At 44.6% G+C, this 24070-nt stretch overlaps 1 protein-coding gene across 3 annotated transcripts in view; it reads left to right on the top strand.

The window, feature by feature from the left end:
• GRIN2B (glutamate ionotropic receptor NMDA type subunit 2B) overlaps positions 1 to 24070 on the top strand; it is a 1810086-nt gene that overhangs the window by 1755231 nt on the left and 30785 nt on the right. For all 3 annotated transcript variants that reach the window (XM_069652716.1, XM_069652718.1, XM_069652717.1), the window contains 3 exons: positions 9117 to 9270; positions 11137 to 11262; positions 12508 to 12737. In XM_069652716.1, the coding sequence (XP_069508817.1) occupies positions 9117 to 9270; positions 11137 to 11262; positions 12508 to 12737 (510 nt within the window). The remainder of the gene's footprint in view (positions 1 to 9116; positions 9271 to 11136; positions 11263 to 12507; positions 12738 to 24070) is intronic.

Raw genomic sequence — 24070 nt, 5'->3', positions numbered from 1 at the left:
GAACGTTGGGAAGGGAGATCCCGGGGGACACTTGGGAATATTGTTGTGAGGGAATAAGGAAGGGAGCTATCAATGCTAAATTTAAATTGATCAATTTTAAGTATATTCACCAATTTTATTATACACCAGCCAGAATCAAGGTATTTTTCCTGGAAACCACAGGGAGTTGCAATAGGTGTCCGTCGGAAATGGCTGATTTTCTTGTCGCTTGGAGTTGCCCCAACATACACCAGTTCTGGGTCGGAGTGAAATGATTGGCGGGATTGTAGGCCAAACAACGAGACCTGATCCAATGATGGGATTGTTGGGCTACACTAAGGAGGTTCCCAGAGGAGTGAGGAAATTAGTCATCCTGCTCCTCATACTGGCTAAGCGGAGATTGGCTATGCTGTGGGGAAGGGGGAGATCTCCCAAAATCTCACATTGGAAAGATGACATTATGTATTGCAATGACATGGAGAACGGATGGGGATCGATGAATAGGCAACGGTGCAACAATACTGGCATGTGGGATGTGCATACAAACTATTTACTTCAACAAACTCCCACTAAAGACATAAAGGCACCAACAGGTGGCATCGAAGCGGTGAATTAAATGGAACAGGCAGGGGGGTAAGAATGCGTTCACGTGTGATGTCATGCATTGCCTGAAAGTTGCTAGAAGAAATTGAGAACCAATCCGCTGTATCAATGATGAATAATCATCTATGCAAGATATATTCGTGGAACTTATGAAAAATGCCTGGATACAGTTTGTCAGTGGGGGGGTGGTTGGGGGCTTGTTAGCACATTGTGCTGGTTGTATTTTATTTCCTTTAAAATCTAATAAAAATAAATTTAAAAAAAACACACAAAAAAATAAGTTGGGCCATAAAACTCACTTAGGTTTGGAGATTCGTCACAAACCTCCAGTGTGTTATGTATGGTTTAAGAACATTCAACTAAGGACATCTAAGCAAACTTTACTTTTTAGCATATCAAGCTATTAGACATTATTGGTATGAGCACATTTTCAAAGGGTGTGTGCTTTATTGTGTTGCTCGCTTTAACTTTCACAGATTTGCAAGGGGACTCGTGGTCTTTCAGTTGGCAATTCACCATCTTGCATAAGACGGGCTATGCTGCTGATGACAAAAGAAATGTGTTTCCCAGAGTCACAGCCCCCCTGATAGATACAGGCTGCGTCAACAACACTGGCCCTGATTCACAGAACGTTTTCCTATGGGATTGCACCATTATAAAACACTTCCATGAATCAGGCCCACTGTGTTTTCGAGTTCATTGGGGACACAGCCTGTGTGTCTCAGGGGGGCTGTGACTCTGGGAAACGGGCAGTTGCTTGATCATCTGACCCGAGCAGATAGTATATTTGCTTCAGGAGAAACAAAATGCACACAGAAGTATGTTCCTGATCCTTTCAACCGTTTTAAATTGCGTTTTTATTTTGCCTCTGACAGCACGGACCATGCGAGATTAGATCAGATAGCGATCCGGGCTATCAGAGAGAAAATAAAAATGCAATTTAAAAGCACCAGCAGCAGAAGGGCAGGATGCTTACCTGGCTGGTGTCTCCTGGTGTCACTGCGTTTGTGGCCTCCTCTCTCAGCTTACTCTTCAAATGAAAAAATGCAGCAGAAGGACACATGTGTTTCTGGAAATGTCTTCCAGGGCCGCAGGGGTGGGTTGAGCCCTGGATACATGTCTCAGAGAGAGACTGGCAAGGGAAGGATCTGCCTGCCTCAGGGCAGGAGCTTGCTTGCTACAGTGCCATCAAGTGGTGGAAAGTATGTTTTTTGAAAATGAATAAATACAGCGTACATGGTACGCAGTAGAAAATGAAATCATCTGTAATTTCTATAATTACATGTGGAAAAAGGTACTATACACACCTTATCTGGAGGGCTGCTAACGCCATTACTGCTTTGGTAACCCGGGGTGCTTAAAAAAAAGTATTTTCATTCATTGATCGGGATGTCAAGCGCGTCCCCTTCAATGAATAACAATACTTATCCAAAATGGCCACCATGGTTGTAGAAGGCGGGGCTCGTACAGAGCCCCTCTTCTATTTCCATGGAGGCCGAAAAAGTGAGGAGGGAAGCTGCTGTGGCGGCAGCAGTCCAATCAGGTAATTGTGACTGGGGAGGGGTACTGGGAAAAGTAAAGTAAAAAAAAAGGGAGGAAACATGGCAGCCCGCAGCAGGGAAGGCAGCCTGCAAGTTCCATGGAGGCAATCAGGTTCCATGAAACACGGGCTGAAACCGCTAATCTCAGCCCGCATCTCATGGAACCTGACTGGCTGCTCCCCCGCCCCAGGTGCTAATGCTAATGTCCTTATCAATTTGATTAAGTTGAAAATATATCTTTTCGTGGGCACCAGAACAAGTAAGAAGCACCACCAGAAGCTCTTTGTTTTGTTGAATCATATGTGTTTCATATTGATAATACCCCTGTAATGGAGAAGTTCTCCTTTCAATGCATCTTACCCTCTTAGCATTCAATAGGCAAAAGATTACTGATTTACTATCTTGTTGTCGGAGATGACAGTGTCTGGTGGTGCTCTGTAAAATGCTGTGTTTATGATCCCAATGTCCTTGAGTTACCAGAAACGAAAGGAAGACTGGAAGATTCTGATTGGGATACTGATACCAGAAATACCTTCTGAGAGAGGGACAGGACTGAGGCTTACTTACCTGGCTTATTAAGTTAAGCAGATACCAAATGTCACAGGGATTTACATACTGTAGGGTAAAGGTAAGTTCCTGAGAGGATTACAGCTACTCGTTTGGGCATGTTTGTGCGCTCATTGTCGCTTTTTGCCTTTTAGGTAGTATCTCTGTAAAGGTCTGGGTTCCTTCGACACTGGGGATAGACATCCCAACTGGTACAAGTCTAGAGCAAGGTCTCCACACATATGGTCCGGCAACCTATCAGCTCTCAAGTCTTCAAACTCTGACAGTAAGACTGGAGGCTATAAAATCACACACTTGCAGGTTCTCCTGATATGTAACCGGGATTGGATTTGATGACCAAGAGCAAAATCAGCTCCTGGGTTTCAGGCATAACCAGTTAGGCTGGAGCTACTGCTGGGGAACCAGGAGTCAGTAGATGTATGCAGCAAATCTAACGTTGCGAAAGATGTAAACTAACCTTTTGTCCATTTTATATGATCTAATATGCTCTAAATGTCCCTTAGGTATGTGCTTTATTCTCCTTTATATACATTCCCAAACATACACAGTTAATATTACATATCAGGTTTGTATGGCACCAACACATGTTTTAACAACAAAGATGAGTAGGCAGGTGTACCGTTGCATGCCCCTCTCAGAGTTGTATTGCCCCCCTCTCTTCCTTGGTTCTGTCATTTCCAATAGTTTTATTGACCAGCACATCTTCCCTCAGTACTGAATAGTATTCAAGTATTATTAACCCACCCCCTTTTCAACATAAGAGTCAGTGCTGTTCCTTCTGAGTGTTAGCGCCTGCCTCTTCCTGCATTGTGCCAGGTGTAAAGTCCAAAGGATTGGAATTGCGATGAGCCACATGATTTTATTTTTCCTTTATTGCCTCGCCAACCTTTTTGCACTGTGCATCCCAATCTAAGACCCACTAATGATACAACTCTGTGCTTTGTCCGCCATGAGAGAGCTAAGTTGTTTGTACAAACTGGTGATGAGCAAAACTTTGTTTCAATACTGCCAATTTAATTACAGTGGGGAACAGTCACATGTTGGCCCTCTTGTATTCCAAGTCCCAGTAGTGTTTCACAGCAAAATTAGGTTTCCGTTGCATAAAGAAATGCGTATGTATGGTCATGGCTGCTCTGTTCTCAGGAAGTCTGAATGAGAGGCAGATTCAGAGTGGACCAAATTTGCTCAGTGTGTGAAAAGGATATCTATGATTCAAGTCTGAATCCACTTCATGTGTGTTTGCCCTGGAAGAAGCCCAGGAAGGTTTTAATGTGCCCACTCGTAAACATTGGCTGGCCATCAAACGTTTGAAAGAATGCATGTTTATGATTAACAGCTAGATTTACCCTCAGCTCCCAATATTGTTATAAGGTGGAGGAATTTACTTTTACACTGCGTAAATCGCTGCATTGGGTCCCGAAGCAATGAGATTACGACTTTATACCAAAAAGGACCGTGAGGAATTTGTGCTTCATCTGTCCAAGATCACACACTGATGATGAAGCGCTGCTCAGATCCGCAGATTCCTCCCTTCCCGCGAACAGCAGGAACTTCAACATATGTTGCTTCCCCCACTTGACCCAGCAGGTACATCTGGGTTACAAGACTCAAAGGCCCATGTGTCCCCAGAAAATGCCTTTCTGTCTGCTGTGTAGCCTGACATGAAGATGCAGAAGGACCGGACAACAAAGGGGTGAGGAAGGATAGCTCAGGCGCAACGCGTTTGTCTTGGATGCAAGACAGCGCAATGCAACACAGTTTCAAATCCCGATTCTGCGCTTAGAAACCACTCGCTGGTATTAAGCGTGTTATAAAAGAACAATAATTATAACATTAAACAAAGACCCTCTTTGATTAGAAGGAACCACAGGTTTACCTGACCTTTGTCCCTGCGTCAGTACATGTACCTTCGGGCAGCTGGACCTGCTTTGTTGGCTACCGAATAGCTACACCATACCTATCATCAGGTCACCTCATCTCTGGCCCAGCATAATGCTCCACTGGCTCCAAAGTTGAGCTACTGCATGGATGTCTTCATTGTCATAACCAGAATGATGAAAGCCAAACCAGAGGCTGCCTCTACCGCTGGTGAACTTTGCCCTTTATGAAGTGATTTCACAGCACCTTGAGGTCAGACCTTTTTCCTTTACACAATTAACATTGGACTCTATAGGTGTGATACCTTCATTTAAGAATACACTTTGTTTGAGACCGTTCTAAATCTAATTTGGTCTCTTTTAGTGTCCAAAAGCCTCAGTAGATGCCAAGCTTTCTCGGAGACCCTAAGTTGTATGGTCAAGTGCTAAAGACTGTGAACTAACTCTAATTTTACAAACTTACTTAAACCTGCATTGCCATTTTCCTGCACAGTAAGTTAAATATATTGGCTCTGATATGTTGTGTCGACATTCCCTTATTGAAAGCTATAAAGTGTTTTACTATACCTTCTAGCTCAATCATCCCCACGTGAGAGTTTAGTCTTGATTGCTCTGCCATGTTTACCAGCAAAAGAGTTAGGTTGACTTGAGGGGTGAAACCTATTGTCTAGTTGTGGGTAGAGCGTACTCACACTCTCAACATTGGGTTTAGGAAAAGCCTCCTGACATACTGCAATCTCATCACGGGGAAATATTGGCCCTCCTTCACCCTCCTTTTCAGAGTTTTATCAACCTCACTTCCATTCTCATTTCTGTCTCTTCTTAGAGTATTCGGCATCCCTTCCTCCAACATCTCAGTCCATGCTAAGGCTATTGCCCTCTATTTCCTTAGTGATGTATCCTTTTTACTGACCATCTCCAATGTTTGGGTATTATTTACCCTCCTTGTTACTCAGTGCTATCCCAAATTAGGATGTTTGTCCATTTTCCTTCATCCTTCTGGTCTCTACAAATGTTATTGAATCCCTCCTAATTCCACAGTGTTGTCCCATATTAGAGTATTAAAGCTCTTTTCCATTCTCCATCAGCACTGTCCGCTCACGTATTATACAAAACAAATCCCCCCTAACTGTTTTATCCCTCTGAGTATTGGTGAACCCACCTTACTTATTGGTGTCTCACTTCAGTCTTATTGACCTCATCTCCTCTGTAGATTCTGTCCTCTTACAGAAAATCATTGATCCTCCAGTTTTAGGACAACCACTTTCAGAGTATTTTGAACCCTCCTTCTTCTTCGGTGCTTTTACTCTATGTATTACAGATCCCTCATTAATCAGTGATGTTAACCCTCTTCTTACCACATTGCTGAGTATTAATGACTCCCTATTCAACTGTAACGTAATGTAAGTCTTGTATCGTGCCCTTCTGTCAATTTTGGGGTCCTCTCTTTATGTGGCTCTGTAAGAAAAAGGAAGTGGTGGCACCTTAGTGGGACAGTGGACAAGGCAGCTGTGAAACCTGTGGTTTTGATGGGTGCAGGTAAGAAGTACTTGGTACCTGTGTGCTAATCTACTTTCTGTGGGTTTGGCAGAGACACGTTATTCATTGGGAAGAACCCACAATCTGATAGACTACAGTGCTTTGGGTCTGGTTAGCCGCTGAGGTGGGAGGATGCCCTAACCCTGATGAGGAGGTCTTAGTCGTGGCTTAATTAATGTTGATGTTCTAACGGCTAGGCCTTTGGTGGCCGTCTTTGAGGGATTTGTGTGATTAGTGTAATGTGGTAGGAGACCTTAGAGGGGGGAGGATTAGTCTGGGGATGAGTGGAGTAGGCCTCACAAGACAAAACAACCTCCAACCCTTCACTCCTACCACTGCCCTCTTCTGGACAGTTCCCATTTCACTATCTCACATTGCCAATGTCACTAGGTCTGCTTAATATTTCAGGATGACAGGCGCCCATTTCGCCTTCCTCAGTATGTTGGTTAGCCGGCTGAGCGATGCCTCAAACCTCACTCTAACATCCTCCGGTGCCGTGCTCATTGGCCTGCTCAGATTTTTGCCCAGCAGGGCATTGTCAGTCAGGACTAGAAAAAACAAGAGGAGAGCAGACGCTCGCCTATTATTTTGAGGGTTATGCCCAAGTGATATTCTGTAACACGGAAAAGGAGGGGGGTTGGGCAGTCAAACTCAAGCGGTAGGTTTAATCGAGCGGAAGTGGTGCTCGTAAACCGTCATGTGTTATATGATGTCTCATAGGATAAAAATGCCTGCTTTCATCCATCCATAGGTATGAAGAAATCATGACCTAAAAGATCCTCAACGGATGTATGCTTTTACCTAGGCGTGTCCTGATACTGAAGACAGAAGGACAGAGAAAGTTCTAACAGTCCCTGCCTGTCGTACAGGCTATGCCTAATATGTGCTGGTGTGCCTGCTGTATATCAGTGGATAGAACAAAAGGCAGTAAAGGCGTATTTATTATGTAGTTTTAACTATTTTATTATATTTTTTATATCGTACAGTCCAGGTATTACAATTCTCACAATGGGTAGTAGTGAGGACAGAATGGCCAGCTCGTGAAGCCTTACCTCATTAAAATGTGGAAAAGAGGGGATAGAGGTGCCCAGTCAGCAGTATGGCAAAAGCAACTTTAATAGTCTGTACTTAAGGGTTCTAAATCCCAGTTAAAAATATCTAACTAAAAGGAAGTTCAAACGTACCATGAAAACTGAACCGGGGGTTAGACATGATGGTTGCTAGGTCTCCCTGTGGTTCTGGCATGGTATGTGGCAGGAGAGGTCATACCATCCCCAAGTGTGTGTCAACCGGTTTCGATGGTCTGTGCAGTTATTGCCACTTTCTTCAGGGATGTCTTCTTTGCGTGGTGCAAGGCTTATATGCATACATTAAGTGGCTTATACTCAATTGGTCACTTGTATTATCTTCCCAAACAAGAGTATGTTTTAGAACGGTCTCACCTCCAATTACTTTAGAGAGACATTCTTTCGGACCAGGTCATGGATATACCTGAGACCCAGTTGGTTAATGTGAGTAACCATGTGGAAGAATGTGAGTGGTCTCAATGGTATTTCTACAAGTTGGGCAACCCGTATGTATGCCAGTTTCCTTGTTGCCTTACATTGGGTATGGTAATGCTCTAAAATACAATGGCTGTCTGATATCAAAATATTGAAAAATACTGAAAAGTATGTAGCAAATACACCTTTACCACTCTTATTCTACCCAGTGATATACAGGTGGCACACCAGCACATACTAGGGATACACTGTGTGACAGGCAGGGACTATTACAACTTTCTCTGTCCTTCTGTCTCCTGTGTTAGGACAAGCCCAGATATTAGATAATGATTTCTTCACACCTATAGAAGGATGAAACCAGCCCTTTTTACCCTTTGAGACATTATATAACACGTGGCGCTTTACGAGCAGCACTTCGCTCGAATTAACTCTACTGCTTGGGTTTGACTGCCCAACCTCCCTCTTTTTTCGTGTTACATATTGTCAGTCGGAGCCAGCATGAGTGGTTTGGCAGGCATTCGTCAGGAGGTTGGAGTAGAGGCCAGAATCCCAACTTGTTTTTCGCAGAGGTCTAAATCTTGTATTGACCTGCCACCTTTCCTCAGTGTTGTCTGCTCAGAGTAATACAGACTACCTCTCTCCTCCATCTTGGGGTAATTCGCTCGTTGCCCTTTAATGGCATTCCAACTGACTCTTTTCTTTCAGTGCTCTCCCCTCAGAGTAGTATTAACTGCTTCCTCTCTTGGCACTGTCTTCTGTCATTTTGTTTTATTCCTCTCCTCCTTCAGTGCCTTCCCCTACCTACGTATTACTTATCACTCTATCTCCCTCAATGTTCCAGCTCCCCAGAATTACTGACTCCTTCTCTCGAAGCAATGTCCCTATTTGGTTATTTTTCACCACTTCTCCACTTTTACTGGCCCACTTCCTTTGTCAGTGTGGAACCCTTTTTCTGTAAGCGATGTTCCCCTTAGCATTGCATTATCTATTCCTCACTCAGTGATGTATGTTTACAGACTATCATTTACCCCCCTCTATCGTATTATTATAATCCCCACACACGAATTACCACTGCTCCGTCCGAAGCCTGAGTGATGTCCCCTATCACGTTATTATAAACGTCATCCTTCCTCACTGTGGTGTCTTCTAATACCACATTAACTCTTCACCTCGCAGTGGTGTTCTTCCGAGAGTATTGCTGATTGGCCCCCCTCTCAGTGCATCTCCTTCGGAGTACTATTGACTTCCATTTTTTCCCGTAGTGCTGTTCCCCTCTCAAATTATGATTTATCTCTTTGCTCCTTTACCGTGATGCTCTCCTGAAATATTATTGACCCAACATAGTACAGTGCGAAAAGCTTACTGACCACCCACCTTCTCCCTCAGAGATACTCCTTAAGTTTTATTTAGTCCTCATTTTGCAATGTTTTACGTATTCTGAAATGCTCTACGTATTCAAACTATTTTTGACTTTGGTTGATGGGCTCTGTTTCGCCTCCTTTCTCCAGGTGGTTACCAAGCGTGCCTACATGGCTGTAGGATCTCTCACCATCAACGAGGAGCGGTCTGAGGTAGTGGACTTCTCTGTACCCTTCATTGAGACCGGCATCAGTGTTATGGTGTCACGCAGCAACGGGACTGTTTCTCCTTCTGCCTTCCTCGGTAAACCTCTCATGCAATTTCCCTTGGACAGGTTCATGTTCACGTTCAGTGAGAATGTGAGAACAGCAGTTGCAAACAAAAATCCTCCTCAGGAAGTAATCCTGCTTACTACCATGATTAGAATGTAAATGCCCCCACACATGTGTCTTTGTCTCGCTGTTCTGTAGCACCTTGGTGAGTGTAATGGCAGGTATATGGTACTCCAGGGGATTACCTAGTAATCACAGAACACAAATGGATGCGACCGCCATAACTACTAGGCAATGGATCACAAGTGAATTCGTTCCCGGGAAATAAAGGGGAAGGGGAAACAAGCATAGGTACTATGGGGAAGACGTCATCACCCAGTGAAAAAAAGAGAGGGTGTGTCCTTACTCATATGCAATGAAGGGGACGAGGCATCACTCATAGTTAATGTTGAGAAAATGCATCATTAAACGTTATAGAATGTTCGTGGCAATGTTCATAGGCAACAGAAGGAAAGTGCCATTACTGAGGTGCAATGGAGCCTAAGTGCCAAAACTCATAGACAATAGAAAGCGCCAAGGCTCAAAAGGAATAGAGGAAAGGTCCATTGATTACAGACCATGGAGATTAAATGCTGTCACTTGAAGGCAGTGAAGAAGTACCACTCCTAATAGAAACTGCTTTCAATAATAGAGCAATACACAAACGTGCTACCACTTATAGGAAATGGGGTATGGGTTGTCATCACTAATAAATAATGGAGAAGTGGTCCCATTATCCAAAGGTAAGAGGAAGACACTGGAAGGTAAGCATGAACACATAAAGTGAATAAAAATGATGTCATTAATACTTACCAATGAAGACAATGCGCCAGCTCTGAGTGTAGAGGAGGTGATTGTACCTACCATAAAACGAACATTGGCAATGCCAACAGGTTGGGCTTTTGTGTAGGGATGGGAAAAACAATTGGCAGGCACTGCCATAGTGGTGTTAATGGGCTATTGATGGTAGCAGGTGCAAAATACTGAGAGTACCTGGGCATCTAATAGCAGAGCAATGCCTAATACTTATACACAAGCCAAAACTATTGGCTTGGTAATGCTTGTTTTTAGCAGGACTTCATAGCAAGAACATGCATAGTGCTTAAGAATAGAGTGGCTGAAGCCAGACTTGGTGAAGACATGATTACACCCGCAGTGAATTTGCAACTTCACTTAAGTAATTAACTCTCCGAATATTGCTTCGAAAAAACACCAGCAGACACGTTCCAAGCACAAAGTTTGATTTTAAAGCTTGATTTAAGCGAGCTGAAAGAGTTCCCATGAGGAAGTGTTTTGGGCCATAGGATTAGCATGGTCATGGAAGTTAGTGGGTGGGCAAATGACCAAACAACACCTACAAGCTTTGTGTCCCTCCTCATATGCCATTTCTCCCTATCTGTACTCTAATACAATAGTTTCCGTTTATATGTAGTACGAAATCGCCACCTAATAGCTCAAACTGAAAAGGGACATGTCAAAGACAATCGGCAATGGAAGGAAGGTATTTGCACCCATCAGTAAGGAATCGGGGATGCCAAGAACACAACAGTAACATGGAGGTAGGTGCCAACACCAATCGACAATAGAAGGGACGTGCCAGCTCCATCACTATTAGAGGCGAGGTGCTATAAACAGTAGACCCCAGAACAAATCACTAATGAAGGGAAGGTCCATTACCCATAAGTAGAGGGGAAGCTGTTTGATCTCATGTCGTATGGCTCACTGATACGTGGTAGATGGTTGTCACAGTCAGGATGTTAACCCTTTCATTAGGCTGTTCTAATGGTCCCTCTCTGGGAGCCTAAAGCATGGAGTGCTCCCTAACTCATCTCTCTTGCTCTCTTTTCCTCTCTGCCAGAGCCCTTCAGTGCTGACGTCTGGGTGATGATGTTTGTTATGTTGCTGATCGTCTCAGCTGTAGCTGTTTTTGTGTTTGAATACTTCAGCCCTGTGGGTTACAACCGGTGCCTTGCCGATGGCAGAGGTAAGGTGGGCCGCCTTCAAAGGGCCTTTTTTCTGTATTAGTGTTCCTTATTCATCAATCTGTTGACACACCATTGTGCCGCCGGCCACCTACTTCGCTTATTATGGTCTCAGTCTCACGGGTGACACAAGCTCCTCCAGCACAATCACACAATTTCACATCACATTTTCGGGGATTGTAACACAAAGCGGGCAAACTCCTTCAATGATGGAAAATCCGTCCTCACTCTATTCAAAGCAATATTGGCTTTTAGTATACTTCTCCAACAATGGCGTCACTGGCTGCTTCTTTTTCTATTTAGTGTTGACACCTTTGAGATGTGCTCTTACATTTTGGAATGCAAATATAAAGAAAGAGGCGTTCACAGGTGTTCAAGGGTTTTGTATTTACTTGCCTTTTTCTGAAGGACACTGCAATGTGAAAAATCAGACGTTTAATTGGCCAACCAGTCTGTGATATTTTATGTTGTGGACACAACGACAGACTTTCAAGTAAAAGGTAATTGAGACGGTAAAGGTTCTCAAAACACATTTTGTTAAAATAAAACTTGCAAAAAAGCTAAATGGTGGCATAAATTCACTCTAGAAAAGAGTCACTCAACTAAAAAGGTACCGAACTTGGGGTAAATGACTTACACGCGGTACCACCACCCTGTATTCAAATGGTTGTACTGCTCACTTTCTCAAAATGACTTTCATTTAATGTAATTCTTGATAAATAGAGAGAATTTCCATCTGTCTTATATTTTCACTGTATTTGTTAAAATTGTAACAAATCAGCTATAGAAAGATTCCAGTTGCTCCTTTCCCCAGCCTTTCAGAGTCCTCCTGTCAAGATTATCTTAATTTTTCTTTTCTGCTCAGCTTCTCTTCCCAAGGCGGAATATGTATGTTGTGTGTTCAACAAAGAAAACAGTGGGTTCTTGTGTATACTACAGCATAGCTGTCTTTTTAGTTCATCGTGACTAATGATTTACGGTCAGTGACGGTTAAAATGCTATTTGCAAAGAATAACAATCTGAAGCAAAGTATTTTGATGGGCAGACATATGGTCTTGGCCATTGCTTGACTACCATAGACACTAGGGCAGTGGGATCTGTTAGAGCAGAATATATGCTATGCAGGTGTCATACAGGTTATATTGACTAAATCTACGAAAATTTGCTTGCATGCTGGATGTTCCTGCATGTAAACATTGGCACCCTCATGCCCTGCTAACTGCTATCTTTCGACTATGTTTCCTCAGAGCCCGGAGGCCCCTCGTTCACCATTGGTAAAGCCATCTGGCTGTTGTGGGGCCTGGTTTTCAACAACTCTGTGCCTGTCCAGAACCCCAAAGGCACCACCAGCAAGATCATGGTGTCAGTCTGGGCCTTCTTCGCTGTCATCTTTCTGGCCAGCTACACTGCCAACTTGGCAGCCTTCATGATCCAGGAGGAGTATGTGGATCAGGTGTCGGGCCTCAGCGACAAAAAGGTATGGTGCTTAATGTAATGGAGCTGCAACTGGAGATTGCACTCAGCAACATCTTTACTATCCAAAGGAGGAAGGTTTACTGGCACTATAAATGGGGGATAGGGCTGAGTTATACAGCTACGACCAGTGCCATTATTACTGGTTATGTAATAACTGTGTGCATTATTGTTGGCACAATAACTGATATATGATTTTATTTGGGGAAGCAGCATACAGTGCAAGATTACATACATACATTCTGGTTTGGCTTTATTATTGGCACAATTGTTGGTATCAGCTGATAAATAAAAAACATAGTTTAATAAACTAATTAGAAAACCTACTCGAAGGGTGGCAGGGAAATAGTGAGCTTTATCCCAGTGATTTGGGAATGTGGTGTCATGTGAGTGAGTGAGTGACTGAGTGAGGTGGTTTACAAAGCGCTGGTCATCACTGCAGCTAGTCAGATCAGAAGGACCTCTGACCCAACCTACTAAGAGCAATGTCTAAAGAAGAGACCTAAAACAAACATTGTTGGGTTGTAATCTGATGTGCAATGGGAGAGTAGTATGTTGCTTGGGACCCCATACAGAAATGGGCCATCCACCCTGAGTGAAGCACAGCCCTCAAGGAATGACAATCAGGCCAAGTTTGGATGAGCTGAGAGAACGAGTGGGGGGAATAACAATGAATGAGGGTGCTCAGGCATTTGGGAGCTAGCCTCAGCTGTCCAGCCATTGAAATGCCCTTCGACTGTCAGCAGCATAGTCCTATATGCAGAGGCCAAGTACTAGCCTGACTGCTGGATTACTTGCAGCTCCACTATGGAGAATAAAGGAAAGCCTAAATACAAAGAGTTGATGTAGTACAAACGGGAATGCACTGTGGCTCCCACAACCACAGCCTGAGGTGATTTGGAATAAGTAGGTCGTTTTACCATTAATGATCTGTGGTATCGAGAACATGTGGGAATCTATCAGTGCTCAGGGGTTTCGAATGGGGAAAGAAAAATAGAGACATCAGACTATGGTTTGTATAGGTAAAAACACAATTCTTGGGAAATTGCTGGGAGATCCAGCATTAAAATCGCTGTCATCCATTCATTCTACTGCAAAGATGTGCTTTTCATCCAGGCCTCTATTGCTCCCGAACAATTACCTACATGGGCCACCTGGAATGGAGAATTGCTGAGCCTGAAGGTTATCTGTGTTTGATTCTTAGTGGTTTTATAGCCTCAAATTACAGAATGGTCTTGAATATAGGCAAGATGCATAGATTAAACAATAAGGGGGTAATGAAAGAAGCTTGGGTAACTGAGCAGGGTATTCCCATAGGGCAAGTCATTAAAGGCTTAGGACTATCTGCTAGCTTCTACCAGACTGAAAAGAGGTGATCCAATTAAAAGCCCCAGTAGGTCGGTGGACACTTTTTTTCAGTCAGGACCTTAGAGATTCAATTAGCAGATTCCCACAGAGAAAGAAGGGCTGACTTTGTCCTATGTTCCGTCTTGAATATTATTGGCAAGAACATATGCTTGAATTTGCTTAGCTGTGCCTACAAGAGCATGGGCCTTAAAAGTTGGATGGCAGTGGGATGGTAGTTGGCTAGATAGGTGGTCTTAAAATAGGCTTTCTATATAAGAATGTGGACAAGAGCATATTTCCAAATTGCTTGAAAAACACAGTCTGAAAACTAAGCATTTTGGATATTAGCAACGTGAGAAGTGCGGGAATGGGGGTCACCATGAAGTTGGGCGACTTCATAGTGTTACATTTGGCCCTGTTTCCTATATAGAGACCAGCAAAAATGTGAAGGTGTAAAAACTTGTGATAAATGGAGTAGGGACAATTTTAGGTTCTGCCTCATTGGTTCGAGTTGCAGAGAGGGAGACCTTTATTTTGTTGATTTTGAGAGAAAAAGCAATACCGAAACTAAAATGATGGAGGGAGCCAAGGAGCTGGAAAGTGCGGGTGGAGTGACTTCTGGAATGTGCAGACAATTAGTAGACATTTTGGGGAACCATTATGTAATTATGTACATAGGGAGTAGGGGATATGCAGACTCGCTAGTGGTAGATATGAAGGAAGCTCAGTGGTAGGTGTATATGTGATGTAAAGTTTGCAGGAACCAAGATTTGGGAAGGAGAAGTGGGTGGAAAGGACTTTAGAAATTAAAGTAGCATGGAGTAAATATGCAGGTAATAATGGGCTTCTAAAGTTCTATAAAAAATCTTTATAATAACAAATGAGTTTTTAAAACTGTTACAGAAACAATAAATTAAATAGAAGTCAAACAGTTCATTAAAAATCACACATATGTATTGTTATCCCAGAACTAGCGTAAGCCAGAGGTTGAAGTGCATGGGAACTACCACGAAGTAAGTTCCACTACTTACATTTCTTTTTACTGTTTAGCATTCCTCTACATTTAACAACCCTTTTCACCATTCCAGAACTGTTCTATTTGAAATGTAATCATACATATTTATTTTGCCACCCAGCTAACGCTAACGTGAAATCTATTTGACCATGCATACATGAAGCCTAGATGACATCTCAGCCTGTAATGCACTCTAGCTGCATTCATCTTAGCCAGGGGGAGATGTAGGAGGTTCTGCCAACTCTATAAAGGATTTTTTCCTTACACCTCATCTTCCCCTGGTTTTTGCAAACAGGTTTGTTATTTCAAGTGAAATGCTTACATGGTTCAGTTGATAAGGCTACAGGCAATTCATAAGGAATGCTATTTTAATGTCACGTGGCTATAGGGGATTTGTCCCTTCATGCCACCGAACAAGTGTGCAGGTATGGTAGTCGTCTTAGTGACTTGTCATTTGGACTAATCCAATGCACTCTTAGGAGGCACCACAATAAAACGTATTAGCAGACTCCAGGTGGCTCATAAGTGATTCGTTTCTGGATGCAGGAAAAGGGAAACGTCCAAGCTGCTCTTCTAACCTGGATTGGCTTCGAGAAGAGTATTCACCTGAACATTCCCTGAATCACCTTCAAACGTGTTCAAGGGCCTGTTTGTGTGTACCTTAAGGATAACATCACGTAGTATATCCTAGGATGGAACCTTTGGTCTATAAATGCTCACCAAATATTAATTACTTGGGCTACTTGTCAGACCAGAGGAGATATAGGAATTTCAGTCGTGGGGCCCAGGCTTGTTAATATATTGCCAAATTCTATTCATGACAGCACAAGTTTTTCTAGTTTCAGGTCCCTGTTAGAAGAAAAATTCAAACAATACCTTAGGGGGGGCATCTTCTTTGGCCAATTCCACCCACTTAGCTGTTATGATGTGCCACAGCTGCAACCCTTTAACACATGTTTTGCACTAAGTTCCTGCCTACCCCACCCCCTGCCAATGCCACACCTTTTTTTGGCACACTTCTACTACTCCCAAAGGCAATACAAAAGACTTGAATCCCCAAACATGCAGAAATTGAGAACAGGAGATATGTATTTAACTGTTCGGTGTAACACTTGCTCAGCTTCGTTATGGGATTATCAAATTATCTAATTTAGGTAGTGGATAGCCTCCGGGCCAGGGTGTTCCTACACATAAATGTGTTCAAGACGTCGTTGCAGAGTAGTCTTATTGGTGAAGAGCAAATTAGTAGTTGAAACAGGAAATTAATATCCATCCTAGCAACAGTGCAGTGATCATTCTTCTGCATAAAATAGCCATTTCATTTAAAAAAATGCAGCCCCAGCATTCAAGTCATCACGGCATATCAGTCAGTCAGTCAGTCAATCCTAATTACCATGGAGGAATTCATCATTATAATCTTATTATTATGCCATTCCATCTGACATCCTCTTGTTTAAAAAAAATTAAGATTCAATTACTCTGGCCCGTCTGTCATAGCTAAACACATGAAATATGGCACCACATGTTCCCCAGATCACTCTGCAGTTCATGTTGGCAGCATGTCCTCTTAGTGTCTCAGAGACAGAAGGTTCTTGGGCCACTTTCCTTTTTCAACAGACAGAAAAGCCTAATTGTCTACATAGTAAAGGGCAGTTTCCCTATTTGCTGACTCCTTAATGTTCTTGTTTTTATGTAATTGAACAAACAATTAAAGATTCTGCCATTTATCCCGGAACATCAAATTATAAATTTGATAATTTCACTATCATCATTGATAAGTAAGTAATATTATTGATAAGTAAATAATAGTGAAGTAAACACTAGCACATGGCATGGCATATGTGATCTAAACCATGACGTAGAGCTGAGAAAATAGTAAAAGAGAACACTTAACACACACAAATTAGACAAAGTATAAGCAGAAACAATACTGGCCTGTCACAGGGTGGATGACCACACTCTTCTCAACAGGGTGAGGGCCCAGAAGAGTCCCACACAATTGGTTAGAAAAAGCTCTCTGAAGTACTCCTTTCGCCCTCTTATGGGTTAGCAAAGTATACGTCTACGACCCTGGAGAAGGTGCCTGTTGAAGAAGTGGGTAAGGTACATTCTACACTTTGAAGCAAATAAGTTGTTGTAAATGATAGTCGTGGAAATTATTATCTTTAATAATTAATACGAATGTCTGAAGCAGGACTGACCAAGCCTGAGCCACCTCAACAGATTGCTGGACCCCAGATGCGAGGAAAGTCTGAAGTGGTATCCGAGAACCGCAGTGTTGCTATTTGCTGTAGACGCGAGGAGCTGAAACCATGAAGAACAGCTGAATTGAAGTTTGACCTTTGCTGCCGCCGACCTTCCCATTGTGTTGCAGGAGTACCCAGAAGTCTCTTGTCCCCACGACTGAGGCCCATGAACAGCAGGACCCGCAGAGCCACACAGGAACAGAAGACAGCTGGAACCATTTCTTCTAACCAAAGGTACTGTGAACCTAAAAGGACTTGCCTATTGTTGTGTAGCCTTACTTGCTCTCAGTTGAGACTGGTCTTGGTTGCCATTGCAGAGTTGCTTGCAGCTTTGCCCCCTCACAAGCATCCCAGCTTGTGGCCCTTCAAGTGAATCTTATTTCTACAAACCTTTCTAAAAATATTGTGCAAGACTTTTACTTACCTGCAAAGAAGATCTTCAGCTCCCCTAGACATTGTTTAACTAACTTTGACTGTCCTGGCTCTCTGATAAGCTCTTCTGCCTCTGCCCTGGTGCTTTTGCCTTTCCCCCAGGAAAGGGTTAATTTACTTTGCATTTGGAAGGTTTAAAAAGTACTTACCTGTTTATGAATTATTTGTTAACCTTTGTTTTTATTCCTCTATTTGATCTTTTGCACCCAAACTCAGTATTGCTCTAAATATACCAGTAATACATCAATGAACACAGTGTCCTAGCTATTTAAGTCACCTGAGGGTGTAGGAAGTGTCTGTGTGCCATCCCCAATGGGTATCATCAACAGAGTGTGTTTTGAAGTGTATTATAATTGTTACATGTTTTGCTCCCTTCTGAAGAAGGCTTATTAAACTGACTGTTAAATTGATAATTGTTTAATCATGAAACCTTGTGTATAAGTGTTTATTTGAATAACGGTCACTGTGAAACTCTGTGTTACAACCCTACTGCTCACATTGACCCCTCTTGAGAGAAGCCTGGCTGCTCAGCCATACTACCAAAATGTGTAGTACAAACTTATACCAAAGGTTGGGTTCCTATTGCCAGGAGGTCAAGGTTGCTGTAGTCTTCCAAAGGATACTGCACACAATCTTGCCTAACACAACCCATCCTCGGGAATCTATCCTACACATGTCTTGACCAGCATTACCTGTCACAGGGTGTAGAACATTGATTGAGGGCCCATAAGCGCACAGACCCAGATGCATGTGTCACACATCCACATCCCAACATGCATGCACTGCCCAGTCACCTCAATAATATGGCCCTTCTGTGTCCCTTTCCATGCAGGTGAATCCAGTGACCCATTACTACCATGGCTGATGATCCCTGTGAGACATCCACAGAGCCACCAGGAAACAGCGTACAATCGTGCTCACATCAGAAGAAGGGCGACAATTGAGCAGACCTTTGGACAGTTGAAGGCACGGTTTTGTTGCCTTGACCGCTCCAGTCAGCACTGATGTACAGGCCAGTGAAAGTGGGGAAGATAGTCCTGGCCTGTGCCATGTTGCACAATATGTGGATCCGGCAGAACGTTCCCCTGCCCCCGGACATGGACATACCTCTGGCGCACAATGATGATGAGAGTGACGTGGATGAAGCTGCAGACATGCAAATACACCATCACTGGGATGACAGGAATGGGCGTGCAGCCCGCCAGTATCTCATACAGAGCTACTTCTGAGCCCACTGCACTTGCACATGGCCCATGGGACACACTACATGTGATGCAGCTCAAACATAAAGCACTCCAGTACACAAATTGAATGGCCTGACGTGAATTTGTGTGCAGAACCATGTGTATTATTGCATGAACTAACAACCAGAACCGTGTGGCCCACCACCCCCTCCTCAACTAGCCCCCTCAACTAGCCCTCCCAACTAACGCTCCCCGATTAAACCCCCCAAATAACCCTCCCTGACTAACCCCACCCCAACTAACCATCCTTGAACAAGCCTCCCAAACACACCGCCCCAAAGCCACTCTCTAGGTAGCATCAGTGTCACTTGATGTCTGGAACAGGCTCACTTCCGTGACTTCTTAATACCGGACTTGCCCTTCTGTGGTGAGCCTGACAGGTACAAGGATCAGCACCTCGGGCTGCTCTGTTGTGAGCTGGCAGCCTTGGTGATGGTTGAGGGTGGGTTGGAACCTGCTATGTCCCTGCGTTCTAGTGCCACCTGCAGGGAAAGGGTGAGGCACTCAGCCAGTGCCAAGATTGCCTCGTTCCCCTTCCGGACCCTCTGTGCCAGCAGCACTATTGCGCATGATGAACGGCCCAGGGCACGTGCACAGCGCTGACCAGTGGCCTGCACACTCACCCGCAACAAGCTGGTCTACTCCCGCATCAACCTGGTCTCCTTCTGGTGCTGGCGCACAGGTCCCGCTGCTGCTCATGCCATTCCTCAATGCGCTGTATGCGTGCATCAATGTCTCGGATGCTGGGGATGGGTGATGGAGGTGGGCTGTGGAGGTCGGAGGGGCTGAATGAGGGACGGTGGTAGGGGGCGTATTCTGGTGTCCCCTCGGTTGTGTCCCGGCCTCTTACCCGGCATCGTCATCTGTAGATGCGCCAATGTAAATGGGAGGCAGGTGTGGGGGCGAAATAGCCGTCCTGTTGACGCCCACTGCTGTGCTTCAGGATCTGCAGGCTATGTCTCCATTGGGGCAGCAGGTATTGCTGCAGTGGCTGCTGGCTGTGCCTCTGTTGTGGCAGCATGTGTTGCTGCAGGGGCAGGCGGCATGCTCACTTGGTCAGTGCTGGCGTTGCCTTGGAAGAGGTTTTGCATGGCGTGCCTCTCTTCCTCTGTGTGGATGTCCATGAGGTGCTTGCTCCACCTTGATCGCTGTCTGATGATGTGCCTGTGGGGGTGAGATGGGCATGCCGTTAGTCACCTCTGTGCCATCCTATGGCCTTGCAACATGCAGTCCACACAGCATGTGGCATGATGCCTCTGCATGGTGTTTACAGTTCATACATTGCCAAATTGTATTGCGCATAGGGTTTCCAGGTGCCACCAGCAAGCTGGTGGTGGACATGGGTGGACAGATTAGGAGATTTGTCCATACTGGGCCTTGTGTCATTGTTACCGTGCAAGTGCAGGGAACAATGTTGTGCAGGAGAAGGTGGTGTGAGGGGCCCGGGATGAGATGGGGTGTAATGCAGGCAGGCGGCCACAAGGGGCTGAGCATATGTTGGTGGGAGCCACAGGTACAAGGAGTGAAAGGGGGAAGGGAGTACAGTGCGAAGGATGGGGTGATTCAGATTCGAGCGAGTCCAGGGAAGGGTGTTCGTGGGCCAGTGCTTGTATGGGATGCTGGGCGTGACTAGACGAGGATGGGCTGGCACCAGCGTGACTCATGGGGGACCAGGGTCCAGACAGCCTGTGTATGAGGCAGAGGGTCTTGCAAGTGATCCTTGCAGTCACAGGGGGCCAGTGGAGTGATTTCAGGGCTGGATAGAATCGGTCCCAGGGCTTGAGGCCTATGTTCGTTCATGCTGCACTATTCTCGATTTGTTTGAGGGGGCGAAGGGATGTAAGAGGTAGATTGAGGAAGAGGCTTTTGCCTAGTAGAAACTAGAGCTCTGGAGACATTGGACATTGGACTTCAGGGGGTAGGTGAAGTAAGGGAGGGTGCCTCAGAGGTGGTGGTGCTATAAGTTGGTCCTCTTTCCATGGTCTGTGAGGTGCAGAGGCGGGGTGTGGGATGAGTCAAGGGTGACACCAAGGTCTGTAGCCTCTCAGGGGGGTATGGAGAGGGGCCCATGGGGGGTGGCCAGCTAGTGGGTGGTTAGCACATTACGATGAGGGGCTTCTCTGTCTCACTAGCATTAAGGCTGGGATCATTAGCAGAGCATGTTGCATGATTAGCAGTCAGGCACTCATGTATGCAAGAGGATGGAGAGGAAGTAGAGGATGGAAGGTTAAAGATGAGCGGTGTGTCATCAGCATAACACTAGGAGTGGGGTGCACTGGTGGTGATCGAGTGGGCCAAAGGGCCAAGGTAGGTATTGGGGAGCAATGGTGATTGAATGGTGCCCTGAGGGACGCCACAGGTGGGGAGTGAGGTGGAGGTGAGGGATGGCACTATTGCACTTGAGGTTGTTGGTCTGACAGGTAAGCTGTCAACCATGCCAGGGCCAGGTCTGTCAGAACGGATTTAATGCGTGCGTGCATGCATGTGAGTGTGTCACAGGGTACATTGTTTGTGGTGCATGCATGCCACCTTGAAGGGTGTGTGCCTCATGTATGTGTTGCTTCTCATAGCGTCAATGCATGCACATGACCAGTACTCATGTCGGCATATGTGTGTTTGGGGGGGCACTGTTTGCCAACCCTTGGCCAACAGCCATGGTTCTTTGGACACTGTATGAGTTGGATGTGGTCTGGTGTCATGCAGTTGGACATGTCTCCGTCTGTTGTGCACTGCATTTGCATGCCCACTGTGATTGTTTTGGTGGGGCACATTGTGGCCAGGCATTCCTTGTGGTGGACCGACAGCAGGTTGCGAACCCTCAGGCAGAGGTCATCCCACCGCTTCCGTCAGTCGCATACTTTGTGGATTACGGGTCCTACGGTTGACATCTTCTTCGGTGTTGTGTACCTCGCTGGTGGTCCATGGCAAACAGCTCACCAGCATGTTCTGCATTGCTGTCAGGATATTTAGTTCCTACTCGGAAAAGTGTCTTCCGCTGCTGTCTTTCTGGGATCCAAATGCCATGCCTGCTAGTGAGATGCTACTGAGATGCCGGTGTCTGCGTGTCCGGATGGCAACAGGAACTGGGTGATTTCCAATGGATTGTGTTTTCCAAAATGGCCGACGGCAAACTTCCAGTTCCAGCTGTGATGTTGTTTCTGGTGCCAGTGTTTCCGTTACCGTTGTTTCCATGAGTGACATGCCATAAACAAAGCCACCGGCATTGTTGATGGCGGTGCAACCGATTTTACCTGCTGATGACAGTTTTTCCGTCATGCCGGTCGCACCGTTACCGGCATGCCAGAATGCACGCTCCCTTGATGTTGTGATGTGCCGGTGATTCTGTGGTCACATTTGCTGGAAACTGTGCCACCGGATACATGGACTCACTGGCAAAATACCAACACACTTGTAAAGAGGGCCCTAGTGTGTCTCAAACCCAGATTGCACCCATAAGTACAATGCACTCGAATACTTCCTGTCACAGAATCAGAAATGAACACACAGCTCAGAAGCAAAATTATGTGCAATATATGAACAGCCATTCACTCCCGCAATGTACATAATGCTGCACTGGTTGCCACAGAGTAAAGTGATCGAAACTACTGTGATCCTTGAAATTGTACATGGCATGGGATAGAGATGATTAGCTGGTCCCTGTTGAACTGGCCCTGACAAGGGTGTACTGAGAGGTGTTTATGTTGTGTTAGTTGCTTTTTCTTTTCTCTTGTTTTCTTATTCTCTTCTAGCTTTGGGGTTTGGGGGTTAGGAAAATGTAGGGATGCAGGTCTTCTTGGACTGCTGTTGCACTAATTGCAATTATACTACATGTGATGTATACTATTTTTTTAAAATACTTTCTTCATTAGTAAACTTTCAAAAACACGATTTCAAAAAAGATCTATAGAGGATGTATCATGCAGAAAACATTTCAGATTCAGGACAGTAGCAGATACAATATTTAAATAATTTTTGTTAACATTTTAATGAGTCTTTAAAAATTATTGCCAGTCCTCCTCTGATTTTAAACTGGCGATACAGAGGATAAATCAATTAACCAGGGGAAGAAATATCCTTGACGGCAGCCAGTGAACGATAAGCCAGCCATGTCTCAGTTATACACATTAAATGTAAATGTAATGCCCAAAGAATTGATATGTTATGTTAAGTTAAGTTGACTTATACCATGCACCATTACCATTTGCATGGTCTCCAGGTGCTCACGTGGCTCTGTAAGAAAGTGGGTTGGATAGGTTATTGTGGGAAGAGGGAACAGGATAGAGGTTGTGCTTTTCTGTTGGTGTTGGTAGTACTAGGAGAAACTGGCTTCTCTTCCAGTCGGCTTTCTAAGTGTGTTTGGATTGTGTGCACCCAGGTTATTGTGTCTGGAAGGGCAACGTCCAGTGACTGGGTGATTTGTTTGCGGAAGTTGGTTCTTATGGCAGGTGTGTGGGTTGTGTGTTTGTGAGAGGTGAGACTGGCTCATTACTTCATGTGAGGTAGGTGTGGGGTATGCCGCAGAGGAGTGAGGAGCATGGATGGTTAGTGGTTGGTACAGTGTGTTTCTTTTATTGTTGGTTCCAGAGTCCGTAATGTTGATAGATTGTCTCGGATCCCCAGTGATATTGCTGGCAGAGCCTGTTTTATGCCGGTTACTCTGAGATGAATAGTCAGGTTTTCATTTGTTTTCTGAAGGTAAGGTGGTCTTCTGTCATTCTTATCTACTTCGGGATTGAGTTCCATAGATTGCCAATTAGACGTGAGAATGCAGTTCCTCCGAATTTCCCTTTTTCGTAATGTTTGGTTTCGATTTGGAGGTTGTCCCTTCATTTTAGGTTTCTTCTTGGTTGGTAGCAGTTGATCTTGGCTTGGAGGAAAACAGCACCTTGTCCATGAAGGGATTTGTGGGTGATGCAGATGTCTTTGAAGTTAATTTGGCTTTTTACTGGGAGCCCGTGTAGGCTTCTCGGGGCTGGTGTGGTGTGGTATCTTTTGTTTAGTCTCAGGAGTATACTTGCTGCAGTGTTTTGGATGTGTTGGAGTTTTTTAGTGA

This window comes from Ambystoma mexicanum, chromosome 3p (genome assembly GCF_040938575.1).
Source record: "Ambystoma mexicanum isolate Mex_15411 chromosome 3p, UKY_AmexF1_1, whole genome shotgun sequence".
In the NCBI taxonomy this organism is placed as follows: domain Eukaryota; kingdom Metazoa; phylum Chordata; class Amphibia; order Caudata; family Ambystomatidae; genus Ambystoma; species Ambystoma mexicanum.
Note: the sequence above shows the minus strand (reverse complement) of the source record. Positions and strands in the feature narration are given on the sequence as shown.